Source organism: Acromyrmex echinatior, chromosome 9 (genome assembly GCF_024713525.1).
Source record: "Acromyrmex echinatior isolate Ae372 chromosome 9, ASM2471352v2, whole genome shotgun sequence".
In the NCBI taxonomy this organism is placed as follows: domain Eukaryota; kingdom Metazoa; phylum Arthropoda; class Insecta; order Hymenoptera; family Formicidae; genus Acromyrmex; species Acromyrmex echinatior.
In genome coordinates this window covers 14,297,459-14,317,892 of record NC_141860.1, presented here as the reverse complement: position 1 = coordinate 14,317,892, position 20,434 = coordinate 14,297,459, and the positions used below count along the sequence as shown (strand labels likewise).

At 33.5% G+C, this 20,434-nt stretch overlaps 1 protein-coding gene across 3 annotated transcripts in view; it reads right to left on the bottom strand.

Moving 5' to 3' along the window:
- Positions 1–346: 346 nt before the first annotated feature.
- The window catches only part of Tmtc2 (Transmembrane O-mannosyltransferase targeting cadherins 2), a 290,264-nt gene continuing 270,176 nt past the window's right edge, over positions 347–20,434 (bottom strand). Inside the window, exons 8-10 of one of the 3 annotated variants that reach the window (XM_087409524.1) lie at positions 5,401–5,541; positions 3,487–3,571; positions 347–964 (exon numbers count right to left, since the gene is read on the bottom strand). In XM_087409524.1, coding sequence (XP_087265650.1) covers positions 633–964; positions 3,487–3,571; positions 5,401–5,541 — 558 coding nt within the window. In that variant the 3' untranslated portion in view covers positions 347–632. Of the gene's footprint in view, positions 965–3,486; positions 3,675–5,400; positions 5,542–20,434 lie in introns of all 3 variants that reach the window. The other 2 variants (XR_015546164.1, XM_087409526.1) reach the window with 2 other exon arrangements.

Here is a 20,434-nt window from a genome sequence, read left to right as displayed (position 1 = left end):
ACAAAAATATTTTTTACAAGAAAAACATTAAAAAATATTAGATTATTAGATACTTTTTTAGTCAGAGTAGCCAGTCAGTCTTCTTTAATCAATTCTTTTTATTAAATCTCTCTGATTTTTTAGTTACATGTTATTCATGTTATAATTTTATTAAATATGTTGTCTGTTTATTTATTTTCAAATTAAGAAAAAAAATTGAATCAAGTGTGAATCAAAATTTCAAGTAATGTTTCACTGAAATATTTTTAAATTTTATGCGATCTCAAACCGGCAGTATATATTCATACTTCACTTAATCTATAGAAGGGAAGAGGATTCACATGATATAATAAAATATTCAATCGTATAGAGAAAAATAAAGGAAGCTTTATTCTTTACATACCATAGCAGGCGATACGAGTCGGCCGCGCATCGTTGATGCAAACGACAAACGCGCGCGTCACCGACGACGCAGAGATATAAACAAATATCAGTAGGAAGATCGGGCCAGTAGGGGGTCTCGGGATACACGATAAGATCGGTAAGATGGGATCCTCTTCGTCGCGCGGGATCGTATAGTACACACTATCGTCTTTCTTATCATCTCTCCGTCCTTGCTTTCTTTCATCGCCATCACCTTCGGCTTCTTCAGGTCACGCCAAGATCGCCGCTAGTTTGTGCAGATTCGTTATGGTCGTCGCGTCGCCCGGCTGTAACCTGAGAGCCTCCTTGTAAGCCGCGGCGGCTTGCTTGTACTTGCCGTTCAGGTGTAGGATTGCGCCGAGATTCGTATGACTGCGGGCCTCGTGTGGCCTTAGATTGGCCGCGTGTCGATACCAGACCTCGGCCTCATCGCGACGATCGGCCTGCCTCAGCGCCGAGGCCGCCGCGACCGACAGTTCATAATCGGACCGCAACAGCTCGGCCGCTCGCAGCTGCTCTTCGGCAGCCTCCACCAGTCGACCCTGCGACGTCAGGAACAACCCTGGAAAATTTGCAAACAAATATCATTGTACGTGTCGCGAGGCCGCATCGCGTTCGGTCAATTTATACGTCGTGTATTGTTACAATTTGTCAAGTCACTCGACAAATCGTTAATCGACATGGCAATTACATTAAACAATAAATTTTGATCAACATTTTCTTTCTCATCAAGTAATAAATGTTTCTTGTAGACCGTTTACTAGAAACATCTATTATAATCTAAAAAAAGTATTTTCAAAAAATTTGCCACCTTTAATTTTTTGAAACTACGTTTTGAATTCTTTTTATATACATCTAAAACGTAAATTCGATAATATATGTAATGTATAACTATACAAAATTTACAGTTTTTTAATAATATAATAATATAAAAGTAAATGTGATAGGTCTCTTTTATGTATTAATTTTTAAGTACAATAATATATATTAAAATAATACAACTTATTGTCAATCTTTAACATCAACAAATTACACTGCTTTATAAGATTTCTGTTTCTTATCACCTAAATGATTCGTATATATTTTACTCCGTAAAGGAAAAGAAAATGTAAATTATTTATATTTATAAAGATTTTTTTTAAATAAAGGCTTTTGATTTTTTAAAATTTGTGAGTAATAAAATTCTTTTAATTTTTTTTTCAACAGTTTTAAAGTATAATATATAAGAATTATCATTCCAGTTGTTAAGGAACAGAAACTTTGTGAATCAGAGTGTTATTTATTTAACCTCCAGGTGGCCGGGCTTTTTTTTATCTGAAAAAAATGCACTTTTGCTAAGTATTCTCATATAAGTGTAGCCCAATGATCAACTGTGATGTGTCGGTCATGGGGTGATATCATATGATGCCGGCCGTCAACAGTTCTGAAAAATTTTTTTCTTTTTAAATCAGGAAATATATGTACTTGGAGGTTTTCAAGATCGCTAAAAATTTTTCTGATCTAGGCTTTGAAAAACCTCATATAAATCAGAAATCAATGTTTATTTAATTTTTCAATATTACGTACTTAAATTCGATAAAATAAAACGATTTCCGCTTAACATCACCCAGCGCTAATGGCGTTGACGGAACGCCTTTTTTAGTCACGCCATATCTATGTATGAGTTTTCAACTATCTATAGGTTTGATGTAATTGCTTTTTTCTCTTGCTATGATATGATAAGATGTTATATAACTTACCACCTATTCTGATATATACTGTAAATACAATATATCATAAATATTATATATATATATATATATATTATATATATATATCATTTATACATAATATGTACGGTATGGTTCCACATATATATTATATATTTAAATATATTTTATACAATCAAAATGGATGACACCATATGATGCCATCCCGGCCGCCTGGAGGTTAATAAGTATAAATCTATAACTTTTATTCAATAATTCATTATTTTATAAATGACTGTATTGATTTCTCTTACAATACATAAATAATAAATTTGATTTTTGACAGACGAAGAAGATATATATATTTTGAAAAATTTTTTGAGATTTTTTTGCATAACGGTATTATTTTTAATTTGAGAAAAATTTAATAAAAACAAACATTTTTAATAAATGAGACAGAAATTTAATTTGTATTTATTGAATCTCTATTTATTTGAAATTAAATAGACACTGTATTTATTATTAACTAATTAAGTGAAAAAATTCAAGATTATAGATTATTGATCATCTATATTAATAATGTTCTGTTGAGCGAATGGAAAAAATATACGCGAAAAGATTGTTTTCGTATCTGGATTGCAATTTAATATTTTGAAGCGTCACCGACGCTGAAGTTTCCCCGGTATTTTAATACTCGTCGATTCATCCTCGGCATCTCAACTCATCTCCATGTCCTTTAGTATTCAATCTTCTTTTCGATTAGCCTATCCGCTCTCCTTCTCATCAGAGATCGACTATTATCCTACAAGACATATTACAACGGTATTTATAGCGGCTCGATGAATCATCAATCCTCTTATCTCCTCCTCCTGTTAAGATCTCTTCAAATCTTGGTTCTTTGATTTTCTCCCGTCCCGATTCCTCCTTGCATTTTGAGGATTCCTTTTCAGAATGAAATCAGGGTTTGAAAATCAATTATACCATTGGTACAATGAGGCCTCGACTGTAGCGACTGATGTGACGATGAAGATGATGAGAGGGAGGAAAAATGATCAATTCTCTCGATTCTCTTGAGGAGTGCTTTAGGGAGGTATAAAAGCGAGATACTTAAGAAAGTGTATTTCATTGCTTTAATGATGAATGAGGATTTTCCTTTATCACTACCTAAGACGACTATAAATACAGGGCATTAGACATTTAAATTGCGATGCAATCGGGAGCCGAAAGGCAGATCATGATCGGCGAGAAGCCAGATGGATGAAATAACGATGGAAAAAGGAGATGGAGATAGTCCATTGACGAATTCCAGACAACGTCGGTGAATTTGCGACGCAGGAAACGACGGCGACGTAGTTTCCTACAGTCGCAATTAAAGGAGCTCTTGGTCGCGCCTTACCGTAATGATGGTGCACACTGGGGTCGTCCGGTGCCAACCTGCGGGCCCTCAGGAACCATCTCTCCGCTTCCAGGACACGGCTCGACTAAAGAGAGAGAAAGCAGAGGCGACGCGTGAGCCACCGCGAACTCGATAGTCCTGTCTGTCCCCCCTCCCCCTGGCGGTTGCTACCGGTTGAGGAGCTTGTTCTATTACATTGGACAAGATTTTTGAATATATATATATAGTATATCGGTTAACACTAGAACAGCCGAAGATAGGTAATCGACTATAGAATCGAAAGTGCCAATTTGGCTTCTATCCTTGTTTTCGGTTAATATTATATGTTATTATTAACACTATTTCAAAATTGTATTCATATATTTTCAATATTCTGCAATAACACAAAAGCAAAATTTTACTTCACTCAATTTAACAACCGCATATTTCCACCGTTCGCATGCGTCACATTTAACGACCATCCCTTATAAGTAAAGCGATTTTTAACTCTTTTTATTATATCTCAAAAAAATTTCAAGTTATCACAAAAGGTTTTAAACAAAAGTTTTAATAAAATAACCTTTATTTATTTATGTTAATAATGTTTTTAAAAAATAATTATTTTCGAAGTTCATATTTTTAACCTATCTGTTATTACCGAAGATTACAACTTGACCATTAATTTGACTGGGAAAATATAAGAATTTTAGATAATGAAAAATACTTGGGAAAAAGTTTGTAAAAAAAAAATAGAGTAATTATGCACATTTTGGTTTAGCACTTTTCTGATAAATGGAGCTGCTATCGCGGCGAAATTTTTAGACTAGCCGTAATTCTTTTTAGATATAACCACAAGTTATTAGGTGTTGGAATTAATTCGTAGCGTTTTACAAGTGATGGGAAGTACTTTCATTAATGTATTTTTTAATGCTCATGTGAAATAAATAACATTCTTTCATTAAAAAACGCTACGAATTAATTCCAACACCTAATACATAATTTGAAAATGTAGTTAAAGCAAAAGTGAGAAAAGGTGAAATTACATATTTTCATCCTCATTTTCTAAATTCATCTATATGTATACATACAAAGTTTCATTAAAATCAGAATTGAACATTCCGCGAGATTCTTTTGTTGTAAATGCATATTGATGCTTTCAACGGTTTAAAATACAAATAAAGATAAAACGTTTGAACATGAATGGAATGAATTTTTTTGTAAATCAAACTTCTAAAATAATAAAAAGTCAGAGAAAACTATTAACCAATTCATAAATTTATAAGAATTATGAAATTTTAAAAGTCAGCGGAGCCAAAATGACACCATCGGCCGTTCTAGTGTTAAATTATGAATGTATGTGTATACATACGCTGAATATAAACCTCCAATAATGAAAACGTATGTAAACATTAAGAAAAATCAAAGTTTTTAAAATTACAATAGGTAAATAAATAATAACTTTGAATTTTCCTTTCGCCACAGGAACATATTGCAATTTCTGTTGACAATTTCGATGGATACAATACACAATTCGCAAAAATTGAGTGTCACTGAAAAAAACAATATCTAACGCGAGAAACAGTAAAATAGATTTACATTCAGCGCTGAATTCTCTAAAAAAAGGACCTTTGGTTTCCTATAAAAGAATTTTGTTTTTTGTCAAAATTTTGTCAATCGTGTTGCTCGTTAATACCATCGAAATATAGTTGATATTTGACGCAAAATAAATCTACTTTTAGAGATGTAAAAGCCGAGAGGAGCGGGGACTTTGTATCGACCCAAATATGTTTATATCCGCGTATTGCATATTACGGTAGAAGTTTCTCAAATGGTCACAGCTGATACAGTCAGACTTGGAAAGTAGATCGCTATAAGATGAAATAGAGCGGCAATGGCAGACGATGGCGATCTAAAAACAAAACGATGGCTACTTACGTTCCGTGCCAAAAGTTTCCCGTAAGTGATGTGGGCCGGCACGTGGTCAGGCTGGCTGGCCAAACTCGCCTGAAACCACCTCTCCGCTTCCGCATACTGTTGCAGCCTCGACAGCGTCTCGCCTAACAGATTGTACACGCTCTGGAGGAAGAAAAAGAAATAAAAATGGACGGGTTATTTGTGATATTGAATTTCTTTTTGTTGTTACATTGCAGAAATTTAACAATTTTTACACGTATGTTCCGAGACGTTTTTGCTTCTCCAAATATTTTATTTTGACCAATTCGGAATTGATTTCTTATTTTAAAATAAAAACTTAATCGTACGTTACTTTTGTATTCGCAACTCTTTAGTATGCAAGATTAGACATTATTTTTATAAACATCATTGGATTTCTTTGTACTTCTTTCGAAGAAGTAGAAGACTGCTATACTGAAAGAAATAAGCTATACTGGAAACCTGATAATATTACCAAAATACCGAGGGTATTTTGTTTAGCGTATTGATGTAACATTTAATAAATATTACAAACATAACTAACCAAATGATAATAATTACAAAATATTTAGAAAAGTAAAATTAGTATTTAGTTGGAATTGAATTAAACGCTATTTTTTGTTATATTAACCAAATATTTGATTAAAGTTATTTCATCAAAGCATTTAATAATTATCATCTAGGTTTGATTATTAATACCAATTTTTTTTAAAATAAGATTTTATATTCGATTTTATAGTCGAAACTTAATTTGAAAAAATTTCTAAATCTTAATTTCAATAATTTATATTAGTTATGAATTTAGATCACCACTTAAGTCACTTTTCTTCTTCTGCAGACTTTAAGAGTTTACTTGAGGTTTAATCTCCATTTTATTTCACGCTACTTGAATATGCAAACATCGGTTAAAGAATCCAGTAAGTGTGAACAACGTGTTTGAAAAACATGAGGCGAGAGGGTTATGTTTACAAGAAAATCACGTGTGGATCGAAACGCGAGAAGGTTCGTTAGCGTGCTGGGGAAAATTATGTTAATAAATTCAACAACTAATAAATTTGCTGGCAACTAATTTACAAAGCGTAACAAATTGCTGCAATATATGCGGACGCTTGTACGCGTTTTAATACACGCGCGTTACAATATAATAATAAGCTCTTAATTACCTTCAATCTAGAAAATGCGATTGCGAATGGCAGAACGCTGAAGTATGCCACTTCTGCGTTAATTAATTACGCTCAAATATATGAGGGATCATATCCAAAATTTTCATCGACGGATAAACTTGTGATATGACGTTTTGACTTGTACAATAAATAGAGATGACAAAAAGAGAATAATTTGATTTTGATAGAAATCCTCTCTTTGAAAAATTTTCCGATTTTTGGAGCTGATCATTATTACTGATAATTTTTCTAGGAAGGTAAGTAAATGTTCCAGTATATAAGTAATCTCAGAGAGAATTTTGAAAGAATTTAAATTGACAAATTCATCCATATAAATTAAGGAAAAGCGCATTAAATATAGATTTACATAAATTGCATTATTTCTTATAGAACTGAATTTTTGCCTAACGAAAATTGTGGCTAATTATTTGTCAACTGTTGACAAATTAATATTTCGTTAAAATTATACAATTTACTGCAATTTGAACAATTTGAATAGCGCATAAATATGTTTAAAGTTCCATTATCGCTAGAAAAATATATTTATTTGCACATTACTACAAAAATTTTTTCATATTTTACTTTCATACTTTGGACATATATACAAAAAGTTTATTACAGGTTGCAGATCGTGAGTAAAGAATATATGAAAAGAATAAACTATAAATCAGATGATTACATTGCTGAATAATAGAAAAAAATTAATCATAATTTGCCTAAAAAACCATAACAGTGGATTAGTCCAACTTTTGAGATAAATAGATAATTCTATCACTTATCCGCACATTTCTATATCACATATGATGACTACGTTGTAAGTTAGTTCATTGTTATAGCAAACTCTTTAATTAATTTCGAATTTTGCAAAGAAATAAAACTATATCGTTTTTTCCTTTTTTCAAAAGACACGACTAAAAAAATTAAGTTTTTCAAAAAAGACGAAAAACTATTTTTTAATTTAACAGATAATTATTACGAGTAACTATTATTATAGAGTATTCAATGATATCATCAAAAAATATTAGAATATATTAGAATATCAGATTAATATTTTTAGAAATATTAGAAATACACAGAGAATCATTTACTTAGAAACATAATCGAATGTTGTAATTTTTTGTTATTTCACATCCCTTAAAAAGGGATACTACTTTTTTTTAATTAAGTGACTATCCTATAAAGTCATGACAAATCAGGAATAATTCATAAAAAATAACATAACTATGAAATATTATCAACAGTTTATATTTATCTCGATTAGCTAAAATGATTAAAATATAAAATAATTTATTAAATTAATAAAATCAAAATAAAATAATTTTTTCTTCAAATTTCGAACATCGATTGTTCCAATTTTAACTTGTTCTCTGTAAAAGATTCTCCTTTTTATTTACAAAAATGACACAATTCAAATATATCATTCTTATTGAAGGCATTGTGATGTCTTTAAAAATGTCTAAAAGACAACACAAATGCTAATTGGTGGACGGATTGTGAAGTTAATTTACTTTTAATGATTAACAGAGTACTGTATACCTAACCCAATCATAATAACAACTCGAAAATCACATTTTTTAAGGTAATTTTTGAAGTAAAGGAATGATATCATCACTTTACGCATGCTCTAAAAAAGAAGTAACAAAACGGTCGAGAACGTCACGGGGCGAAAATCGAAAACCTTCCCAGGCACACATGAGAGACATCGCATCTCTCGCATCTCGAAGTTGTAGTAGGCTAAAACTTTTATGATTTCGTTCGAGACGAGTCTGCGAGCCGTCGGAAGCGACCAATGGGGCAAAGTTTTTCACGAGCGAGAAAAATAAATATAGCGGGGCGACTGAGAGATAAGAGAAGAAGGCGACTCAGTTGTCAGCAGTGACGGAGGCGCATGAGGCGCATACCTCAGTGCCCGATTGTTGCGAGGACCCGGCTCTGGTTGAAGGTACTCTATGACTCGCGTTGATTGTCAGCGCGAGTGGCTCATACATGCGCCGCGTACATCGTCACTTATACATGTCAGTTATAACTGATATATTTTTATACACATATATTGGTCCATATTCTAAATCCTGTTTAATCGTTAAAGGCATTAAATCGTTTTTAAACATACACAGATACTGTATATGCTTAAAAGCTTAAAAGCCTTTATCGATAAAAAAGGATTCAGAATGTAGACCAATGTCTACAGTTGTGACCCGTATCAAGTTGAGCGTGTGCGTTGTATCAGAGTCGGAAACATAAACCGACCTGATGTGGAAACTTTGAATTAATGACGTCGGTACTATTAGTTGATAATATAATATCAAGCAATGTTAACGTTAACATGTAATGTCAACCAATAATAAAATATGTGACGTCATCAATATCATTAATCTAATCCAGGTGAAAATCCGCTCGGTTTGAAAATGCTGTAAAAGAAGGTTTCACTTTAATCGAAATTAACAGTAGATATTCATTATTCCTTCTTATTATTTCTTATTTTAGATTTACATTTATTTATTTTAGATAATATGAATTAGAAACACGCCTTTGATTCTGAAAAACGAAAAAAAAGCAAAAAAATTTTGCGTTAATTTTATTAACGCAAAATTTTTTGGGTTTTTTTTTATTAAATAAATTTACAAATGTTTATGTTTTGTATTTTTTTTTTCAAGGACATAAAGACCCAAAAATTTTTAGCGTTTCAGGCCTTTTTAAAAAATTTTTTTAATCCGGCACTGGTCGTGGGAACTCGTGGGACTCGATTGCTTCGTGATTCAATGGATTCCGCAGTTTTCTCAATTCTGTAGAGATGTCTCGCGGGGAATTGCCGCCACGCGATTCCAATTGCTGAACAATTGTCAATCACAAGAAAAGAAAATTGATTAATATCCTTATTTAATCCTCCAGATCTAATTTCAAAATCTGTAACAGTTATCGACGTTGGGTTTGTAATCCATATTAATTATTTTAATTTATAATTTGTATTAATTAAAAGATACTTAATTTCGACTAAAATGATGTGAAAAAGATTACTAGTATATTTTAATAAGAATAATTGAAATTTACAAATGTAATATAAAGAAAATTAAATTTTTTGATATTTTCAACAAACAGATTTATAATTGAATGGAATCGCTGTCAACTCTGGAAAGTTAAAATGTTTTTGTAAAATACAAATTATTGAAATTATCGATAATTTATGATTGAACAAAAAATTTGGAGATAAAAACAAAGTCAAAGGAAAGGAACTTTTAGAGAAATGTTACGTATAGGAATAAGTTTGATAAAATAATGTAACATATAATTACCTAATCACGAAAATATACTGTCGCGCTGTTACGAATGGAATAAAATAACGATTACATTAGCTGCTGCAGATAATAACAAAGTACGTAATGAATTGAAATAAAATCTTGATATACACAATTTTTGGCGTAATTATTTCGACATAGCGGGATTTTCTTGCCTGCTGACACTTTCTGACACGCGTTATTCGGAAATGCTTTCTATTTCAGGACCTAAACATGACGTTTTGCGTCTACTTTTTGTCCACTTTTTTGTCGCGCGCAACGTACTCTCGCGTGTTTCAACGCATGATTACGCTCGCGATGAATGTTGCTTCTTTTGTGATCGTGATCATTATTTTCTCGCTCGTGCAACAAAAATACGCTTTTGAATAGGAAATGTGACAAGTCGCACAAAGTGCCGTTGCTTCGCGTCAAAGAATGCACCGGCAAAGTCGCGAGCACAAGGCAATGCTGTCCCTCATACGTTCGCATTGTTCCGAGTCATTATTCACTTGGACTACTTTTCAAGGATGTTGCGCGCACTTGCTTAGACGTAATGCTCACTCGAGCTCGTGGTTCACAAAGCATTGCCTCTGTCGATACCCGCGGCTTTTATGCACCCAAGAAGGTCTCACGCCTCTGCGTCGAGCTGAGAAATAATGATCTCGGCTAGCATCTATTCACCATATAACACCGCAATATGTGTGACAACGCAATAACAATGTATGTTTCGAAGAAGAATACAGAATGCTGTTGCATTACTAAAAATATAGATATAGATTTTCTTATGAAATTTAAATTGATTTTTCTTTCTTCGCGAATATCGTTCCTTTACTTCAAAAGTGTCACAGAGCTCAAAAAAGTTATTACCATAAATGAGTTAGATAAAGGAGAGTTGTCAAATGCGTTTATTTAACGTCATTTGAAGTATTTCCGCCATCGTATTCATAGCAATCGAGCGTGGGTCATTTTCGAAAGTTTATCCACATATTTTTTTTTCTTAAAAAAACGTTCTCGGTTTAGTATTTTGACGTTCTCCCAATAAAAATCATGATGTAGTGAAATTCTTTTTGATATGATATTATAGATTTATAAAATAAGATTTAAGAAATAAGTTTTTCCTTTTCTGGGAAATTCATTTTTTGAGCTGTATCACATTTAAAGTATAAAGGAGCGATACATAGAGATAACATCTGAATTTTTAATATTAAATTTTTTATTAAATATAGTAAGTTTTGAATCAAATTTTCAATAACGTAAAACAAATTAAAAATAAAAAACAATGCTTTATCTTATTTTACATTAATTGCAATTTTGTTTGGTTTTAGTTACGACTATTTTATTAAACACTAATCAAGTTTGCACACATACGATCTTTTGATATATATATTCCACCATTCAATGATCCTTCAATGATTTCCTGACATTACAAAGTATCTGTGCATCGCGTAATTATTTCGATACTCGTCCAACAACCATGTTTACATTTATGTCATAGTCGACGAGTATTCGGCAATTTTCAGCGATTGATCGGAATGTCTGCTTTATGGTGCGGTTTGATGAATGTTTAATCAAGCCTTGCATAGTGGGGCCAACGGTACGTCGAACATTTTGACTTTTCAAAAAATAATAAAGTATATATTTTTTTTTTCATCAAACCGGCTACTTCCGTCGGTGTGTACATTTCCAGGTCACGTGAATTAATATTGCTGGATGGATGAATAGTTAAGTGGGCGTCCGACATTGTCCCAACTGATATTAAACCGATCGGAAACGTGGCACGCATTAGCGAGACACATTTAAAATCACGTTATTATTAATTCCGTTCTAAATAATTACGCATACGTATCGTTATGTATCCGGCATGCAATCAAAACGGACGACGTCGATTATTATCGATGTCAATTTTCGGATACATCGTGGAAACGAGCAACTGCACGCGGAATAAATTGACAAACTGTTTTATTGTGACCTTTGTTCTGATATTTTAACGTTTGATTAACGTAAGAAACTTTTCAAAATCCTATTTGTACATCAATGTAAATTCATCTAAAATCATAGTAAGTATTCTGCATGTTCTATCTTTAAGTCAACAATAAATCTTAAAACAAGTAATTGGAGTCGTGCAGTAATTAGTACGCAATAATAAGCAACATACGTAAACTATATTACAATAATCTTTATAATAAAATCAAATGTTTCAGCTTACTTTAAGCCATTTATTATCAGCGATAACAAAGATGTTTAAGATTAGCAGTCTTTCTTAGTATTTTACTTCAATATTATTAAATGTAATCGTCGACATAAATTTGAATTTTTTTCATCAATAATAATTTCTCTTCGAGAAGCAAAGTAAATTTTTTATTGTCTCAGATTACATGAAAATTTGAAAAAATCTAGTATAACCTTCTCAAAGTTTTATCAACAAGTTTTTATCATTATATAAGTTGGATTGCATTTTACTCATTTTTTTACAGAAAATTTATAATCAGTAATATCGACCATACCGGTAATATCAAAATATCGGTAATATCTTTAAAGATTGCAATTGCCGACGGAAGAATAAATATCTCTGCTTTTTGTATAGAATATAACAGAAAATTTGCATACTGAGCATTACTTTTCATTTGATGCACAATTTGCAATTGTTTTTATAAAATCCTGTAGTTTTTAAAATTAGAATGCTTATATAAAAAGAAAGTGAACACGAGAAATTGCTTTGCATACGTGCACGCATTTACAAAACGTGATAATAGAACTGCGGTATTGAAAATGAATAATTATTCGTAGACAGAACGAACAGATTTGATAGAATAATTAGAGAATTCTCAGATTCGATAGAATTAATTCAAAAATGATTGTGCAAAGAATGTATGATTAATTCTATTGATAATTACGTCGACATAAAATCACTTCTAATGTCAATCACTTTCAATGTGTGCATTTTGAATTTTGCTGGTTGTGTAGATAGATAGAGAGGGAATATATATATATATATATATATATATATATATATATATATGGAGAAAAAGGGGGAGGAATATATAGAGGGTGCAGATTACCGAAGACGTCGCGACGCCCGTCGTCGACATCTGCATACTACCTCTAGTGACGGAACAAACAATTAGAACAGTACAAACCGAACGGGGCAATTAGACAGACTGACTACGTTTGAAAGCCGACTAAAAGGAAGGATATACGTGCGATAGACAAGAGGATTAATCGCCGGGAATAATCGGATTAAAGCGACGTATTGCACGCGCCCGAACGCGCTTTCAAACGGTTTCCATCTACGAAATGCAGAGAGAAACTTCCTCCTTCTCCTCCTCGCTTTCCATATTCGCTCTAGCCGCAAATCGAAAGTAAGTCCGCGGTACAATCACGTATGGCATTGAAAAATTGGAGACATATTACGCGGATTTATTGTGACGTATCAAGTTTTGAGTCGCGGAGCGAAATAGAGCTGTAATATGATAAAGAGAGAAAATTCAATGTATTTTAGCTTTCGTGTAAAATTATTATATAAAATACGTTGAATTTTGAAATTTTGCTTTTACGTATTCACAAAAGAATATCGCAATAAAATAGAGTTGAATTTTATATGTTTTTTTTAGTTTTTCACGAGGAATATCCTTCTGTACGGGAATCGCATATACGTGCGAACGTTTTGTATAACGCACCGATCGATTCAAAACATGCGCGTGCATAAAGTCGCGTAAATTAGCATTCGAGGCGAATTTCCGTCATAGCTGGGAAACAGAAAAGTTCCCATGCGGTATCAAACTTTCACGAATCTCGCATTTGTTTAGTAACGTTGTTGTCAACAAATGCGCGTTTGATGCGGAAAATTGTTCCCCCGGAATAGGAGGATTATTCGTCTCGAAAAGATTTACCAAAGTCTTTGAATGAAACAATCAGACGGCTGATTGCGTACACTGAGCAAACGGATTAATTCTTCATTGTATTATGTTATTGTCGTTGCGATAATCTCGTGACAATTTGAAGTTGCGCAGCAGAACCGGTTGATAGTATAACAGTTGAACGAACCTAAGGTTTCATTAAAAAGTAATTTTTTAACTGATGGAGTTCCAGAGCTGACGGTGAATCTATTGGATTCGTTTAGTTACAAATATTTTTTTATAAAAAAAGTCAAATAATTCAATTTTTTGTATTACATCTGTAAATTTGGATTATTCTTATTGAAATGTATAACTAGTAATCATTTTTGTTATTTTAGTTTCTTAAAATTAGTGCTTTTTAATTAACATAAATTATAATAATTAATATAAATGTATCTTACAGACCCAGCGTCAGTAACTGTGTTACAGACCGGAGTTAATTATTAAAAAATTTTTTTTAATTTAATTTTAACATTAATTTAATTTAGCTTAAATAGAATGACGTATGGTAGATTCATAATTTCAGGTTTCCATTTAATCCAACCCATCATCCCATAAACGTCTTCTAAATTCGTACCTGCGTAAAGTGAAACATTGTACTTATTTCTTATAATTTAGTTTAAATCGACATAGTCGACATAGTCAATAATCTTATCTAAGTGTAGATTTAGATTAAATGAATTTGAGCACAAGAATTGGATATGCGCGTAGTGTAAAGGTATCTTTGTTATTATCCAAAGTGATCTATTGAAAGGGAGATGCTTTGAACGACGTTTTGAACCCTTTTATACAGAATGTGCGAGGATCAGTAGCGTGACGTGATGGTCCAGTAATTTGATCGATTGCAGCTGGTGGGTTTTATCTAACCGATATTGGATTATGGTTTGATCTCATTTCAAGCTTTCACTCAATGTGGGATCCTATCTCATTATACTATTAATGATTTTCCAGTGGTTTCGCAAGGGATAATGATATTCGTCGATATTTATACCATTGAGCGACAGGTTTGTGAGACTCTTAAGTGAATATTTTGGAATCGTTGTAATCCTTTCGATTCTTCAATTAGTAATTGATAACATTTCGATTGTGCTGTCATTTTAATATAAAACACTAAGATTTTGATATTTGAATTAATTTTGCTATGTAAAACGTTATATATAAAAATGTGTTATTATTTATTAAGTTAAAGTAGTACTTGCGCGACAATATCGTCCAAAAGTTTATCAGAGAAAACTTTCGATTGTGCCTATTCAAGGCCCCCTCATCTGAGGGCCCTATTCTTGAACAAAAATTGCATACGAAAATATTCCATATACAATCGACTAATCACAGTCGAGAAACTATTATTTTTATATGCGAAAATTATTCATATGTGTTCAAGAATAGGGTCCTAGATAGACGCCTGTTAACTGCCAGATGCTCGTTGCTATTCTCTCTATTCCCTATCACTCCCTTCAGTCCGATCTCTCCATATGTCAAACAAAATCGAAAATGCGTTCTTTTCACGGTTCTATTTTTCTAATTAAACGATCAAAAATTATGATCTTTTTTTACAATATCCATTTCATGTTCCTCCATCGCATGCTCGTTTTTTGTAACAATCCCAAGTACAGTATGAATGCTATAATTAAAACTCTGACGTTAATTTGAATTGCATATATATATCATATGTTAAAATTGTATATTTTAATTGCAAGTATCTCAAAAACTGACAGTCTATATGTTCCTAATTGTATACAAACATAGAGAGCATTTCAACTTACTTGTATTAGAAATTTTAGTACATTCGTAATAAAATCACTTTATGCAAGTACTACCTTAACGTAATTTCATGAAAATAAAAATCATTGAAAAATATAACATAAATTATAAGAACTATTTTTAAAGTGATTAAAACACACGCGATACCAATTTTTCTTTCCTAAATATTGCCATTACATAATCGCGATCATTTAATATTCCTTCATGCAGATACCGTATCATCCATGGAAATAAATCAAGAAGCTAATCTACGATGTACTCTCTCTGGATGAAAGAGAAATTCTCTCATTAAAAAAAAGGAAATAGAAGGATCCCGATGTGCCGATTTTTGCGGTATATTTTTGGGAGATTACGATTAGAAGATTCTAGCTATTTCTCTCGAGGCGAGATTCACGGAGGCACTGCGCTGTAGCGCCATTCGTAGAGTTTCATCCAACTTTCTGTGGGACAAACGTCGCCAGCCGCGCTAGTTGGAAAGGGTAGAGGGAGGCGGATGGCGAGAGGAGAACCGAGGGCCATCGTGATAAAACATCGGGAACTGGTGAAACTCCGGTGTAATCTTGCTGGCGATGTTTTACCGTGTGGGCTGGCACGTAAGGGGCCTCGGGGCACCTACCTACATACACTTATCCGCAATGCATATACACGGGACGCATATACGCGCACATGTACACAAATGTAAGTGTATACGTAAGGCCGCGCGCATCGTAAAGTCCTGGGAGATATCGCGCCAACGATTAGACCCTCGTTTTAGGAACTAAATTTCTGTGGGTCCTGACTCCGTCTCTTCGCCCCTCTCCCCTGCATTTCGCCTTCCCTGCTTTCTTTGTCGGTCCTAAAGCTTAGACCAATTCGAGCCAAGGATCGAGCCCTTTTGACGCGAAATCTCCGCGCTTCTTCTCGTCCCTTCTTGCTATGATCCCCTACATCTCTTCGGCTATCACTGGCCAATCGCAAGCACGTGATTTATGAATCTGTCATTTAACCGCCGGATGAAACACCATGGTAACTCGAGCAATTTTGCTACGCTGAAAAGAGCCAGATACGGATATCGTTATATGCGGCTTATGTGTGGTTTAGGTTTAGAGCTCCGCCCAATTCAGCTCCGTCGATGGAAGCATAATGCACTATGCTGGCTTTCATCATCTTCATTTTCGCGTCAAGTACAACGCGTAAACTGATGGTGCAGTGGAAAATTATTTCTCTATAATTATATTTATAAAAACGACGCATAATTTAATTAATAGATCATATTGCTTCATCTACTTCAAAGAAGACATAACACAAAATATCCAGTGATCCTCGAGTTATTACCAAAGAGTTAAGTTAAATATTATCCTACCAGTAATAAAAAAAAGGAACTTAACTTCGTAAAATAATCATCAAAATAATAATAAATAAGTAAAAAAGGGTAATTTTTTTAAGAGTAACAATTTAAGGGTTATAAAGCGAAAATGACATTTGATATATACATGTTAACCTCTCGTCTGCAATCCAGATCTTTTTAGGCACACTTTTTTGGAGAAATTTTACTCTGATTTCTCAGAAATAAAGGAGAGCGAAGCCTGGTTTCCCATCCCATCTTGTAATATTTATTTGATAATGTAATAGAGATATTAAAAAGCTAGTAAAAGTAATAGAGATGTTATAACCATACATTTTTCTATTTTTTTGAAAACCTTATGGAATAGTAAAAAGACTTGGATTACACAAAAAGGTTCAGATTATATTCTTTTTGCCCATATTATTTGATTAGTCAATAATTTTCTTTCAAGTTAAAAAAACAAATTTTTCCCTTTTCCGAGAAACTTAATTTTCTGTCGGCAATGTGAAATTTTTATTCTTCGCTCGCAACCTGAATCTTCCAATTTTAATGCAAATTTTTATATATTGTATTCCGAACTGTAAAATAAAAATCTGAAGAAATGTATTGCACACTTGTGAAAGTTTTAATAATGAATTTTTACTATCGTAGAAGCTAAATTGCGTTTTATTTATTGTTTAAAGATTTAAATTTATCTATACTAGAATTGAAATTTATAATAAAAAAAAAATCGATTGTGCCTTTAAGTCTAAAACATCGTTGGTGAAGGGATAATTTTCCGAGTTATGTCATTTTTTTAAGCAAGGGAGCAATATACATTGGAATAACAGTATTCTGTCATGCTTTTGTTTTCCTTAGTCAAACGTTGTTTCATTCGAGCAGAATATTCCGCGAGAAGAATGTTACGGTAATCGGCGATAAGATTATAAATAATATGCGAATTAATTTTTGTAGATCCATTTCTCCAGGACGAGAGTACGAAATACGCGAGTGCGCGGGCACCGAAACGCGCAATGAAACCCCGCAAGATGGTGCACCCACCATTTGGTGCCCCCATCCTGGTGTTCTCGCTTTTCTTCTTTCGACTTTCTTGTTTGTTCGACTACGTACTACTATCCGAATCCTGGGATCCCTTCGATAGCACATGGTGCAAACTTTCGCTGACTTTCCGCTGTAGATAGGCAAGAATGGAGTTTCGCCCCGGGATGGGTGGTGGGTGTGAGTAAGTAAGTTTCTCGTCGTCTACGGAGAACGGCTGTCGAATGGATTTGCGACACGGCGGACCGTCTTAATCAACCGGGCACTGATCGATAAATCAGCTACACGCTCCGCCGTGTAATGTCCGAATTTAATTTTGCTATCGGGCAGCTTGTGATCTATTCCGATGCAAATCGATAGACTAATTAAAACGATCTTCGATCCTAAGAGAAAATGTCTGGGCTGACGGAAACATTTTCCATATACTGCAATTGTTGAAAATAAAAATTTTAACCTGATGGTATTATAAATAAATACAAAATTAGAATAAGGCTATTAAGAGTCTAGCGGATGATAGTGCGTAGTTATATTTAATAAAATAATAAATAATTTATATAGAAAGTTGAAGGTTTTGGCTCAAATTTAATCCCTTATTTCAGCAACGTAGTTTTTTACATATGAAAAAATATATAATAATATTTTTATTTTTGCTATAAAAATGCAATATTTTTATTTATGCTAAAAGAGCTGATCTAGAAAAATAGTTAGTTTAACTATTCGACGATATACCTATTTTAGCTGCCGAGACGAGATTAAAATCACGACTCATCTCTCAAGCCGTGAGTCTGTAATATCGTTTACGTACAAGGCCGCAGGTCTCATGAAGAAAAGAGAGAAAGGAAGAACGTTAGCGTATCGTAACATCACGACGATCGGGAACAAAGGGTGATGGCGAGGTGAGAGTGCTTAATTCGCGCGAGTGGCACGAGGTAGTGTACGCTCGCGGAATTCTTTCCGTTTCTTCTTTTTTTTCCCTTTGCTTTCTTTTTATTGTGAAGGTGCGCTCGGAAGACTGTCGAGGAAAGAGAGCAAGGAGGCACGACCGGGTGGGAGCGGACGGAGGGAGGACGATGCACACAATGGGCGTTCTTCTGGAAGATTAAAGTGCAGCGGCGGCACCGCGTTGCGGAGCTGTGTGTCGGGCAGTGGCTCGCGTTAAAATTAAAATTGCTCGCAAAAACGTACGGAGAGCAAAGTGCGAGCTGTGGATGGAAGGATAAAAGAATGGGGCGGGAGGGAGAGGGAGATCGGAAGTGTTGGCTTGTAATTTAAAAGCTTCTCGCTGTTTTTCGCACGGCCCTAAGGAAGCCATTAGGATCCCCGCGGGCGACCAGTAAGTAGAATAACCTGCAAAGTACATTGCCGGGGGCACGACTCGTGATCGAGGAAGTCTCTCTGGTGACTTTGGAAATATTTTCGTTACTTCTTACGTTTACGGTGACGTTCGATTGTCAGATCGATAGACTTGCCACTTTGCCGAGACACAAAGGCGCCGAGGAATAGGAATCGTATAAAAAAAAGTTTTTTTCACGTTTTTTATTCCATTTCTGATTCTAGTCTACGCTTGAGAAGACAAGTGGATGAAGCTAATGAGTTGTACAACAAAAGCGGACATTTATCATGTATTTTGATATATTACTACTATCATTATTATTTTAATACATTATTATAATTATTATTACTACAATATTATTATTAGTACTATTATTATTATAAACATGACAGAATTCATTATTACAATATAGTGAATTATAAGCAATATTAAAAATGCAGAATTTTTTGTAAATATAAATATTACTGTATTATGTTCTGAAATAAATTTATACTTTCCGTTCGAGATCGTGTAAGTTAAGCCGTAAATTTGCTCGCGGTAGTTTTTTAGCCATTTCAAACTGTTACTGGCAAATAATTGTCGAGACGGCTCTTTTACAGGTCTTTTAATTCTCATTTCTGATAAGATTAAAAGTTTTTCTTTACTTTCGACTGCTAACGATCTCGCCGTCGATCGATAATACCTACCGAAGATATTACAACGAAGAGGTAACTTCGCTCTCTAAAGGAGTATAGAAAATTGGGAAAATTTTATGATACGAAAAATCAATCGTCATGAAACTTGACACAGATGTAATATGAGATAAAATACGAAGAAATCTAACCAAAATCGAATGGCTAAATGAGTGGAGCCTGGTCAAATACCAAAAAATGGATCTGGTGGGTCGTGTGACGGCAGTGTCCGTTTATCACTCGTACAATTTCATTTTGGCGATTAAATAACGTTGTTCGCAAGCATTATTTGTCCTTGTTTGACATTTGATGAACAATTTAACATTTTACAACAAAGATGAAGTGATTCCATAAGCGTCAAATTCGTATTCGAACGTATTCTAAGTCGGGTATTTGCTGAAATGAGATAGAGAGCAATATTTCGGCTGACACACGCCGTACTCAATATATAAACAAAAGATTTAAACAAAAAAATTTTAAACGAACAACATTATTCAATCATCAAAATGAAATTATGAGCGATAAACGGACACTGCCATCACACGAACCATCAGATCCATTTTCTAATTTTTTTACCAG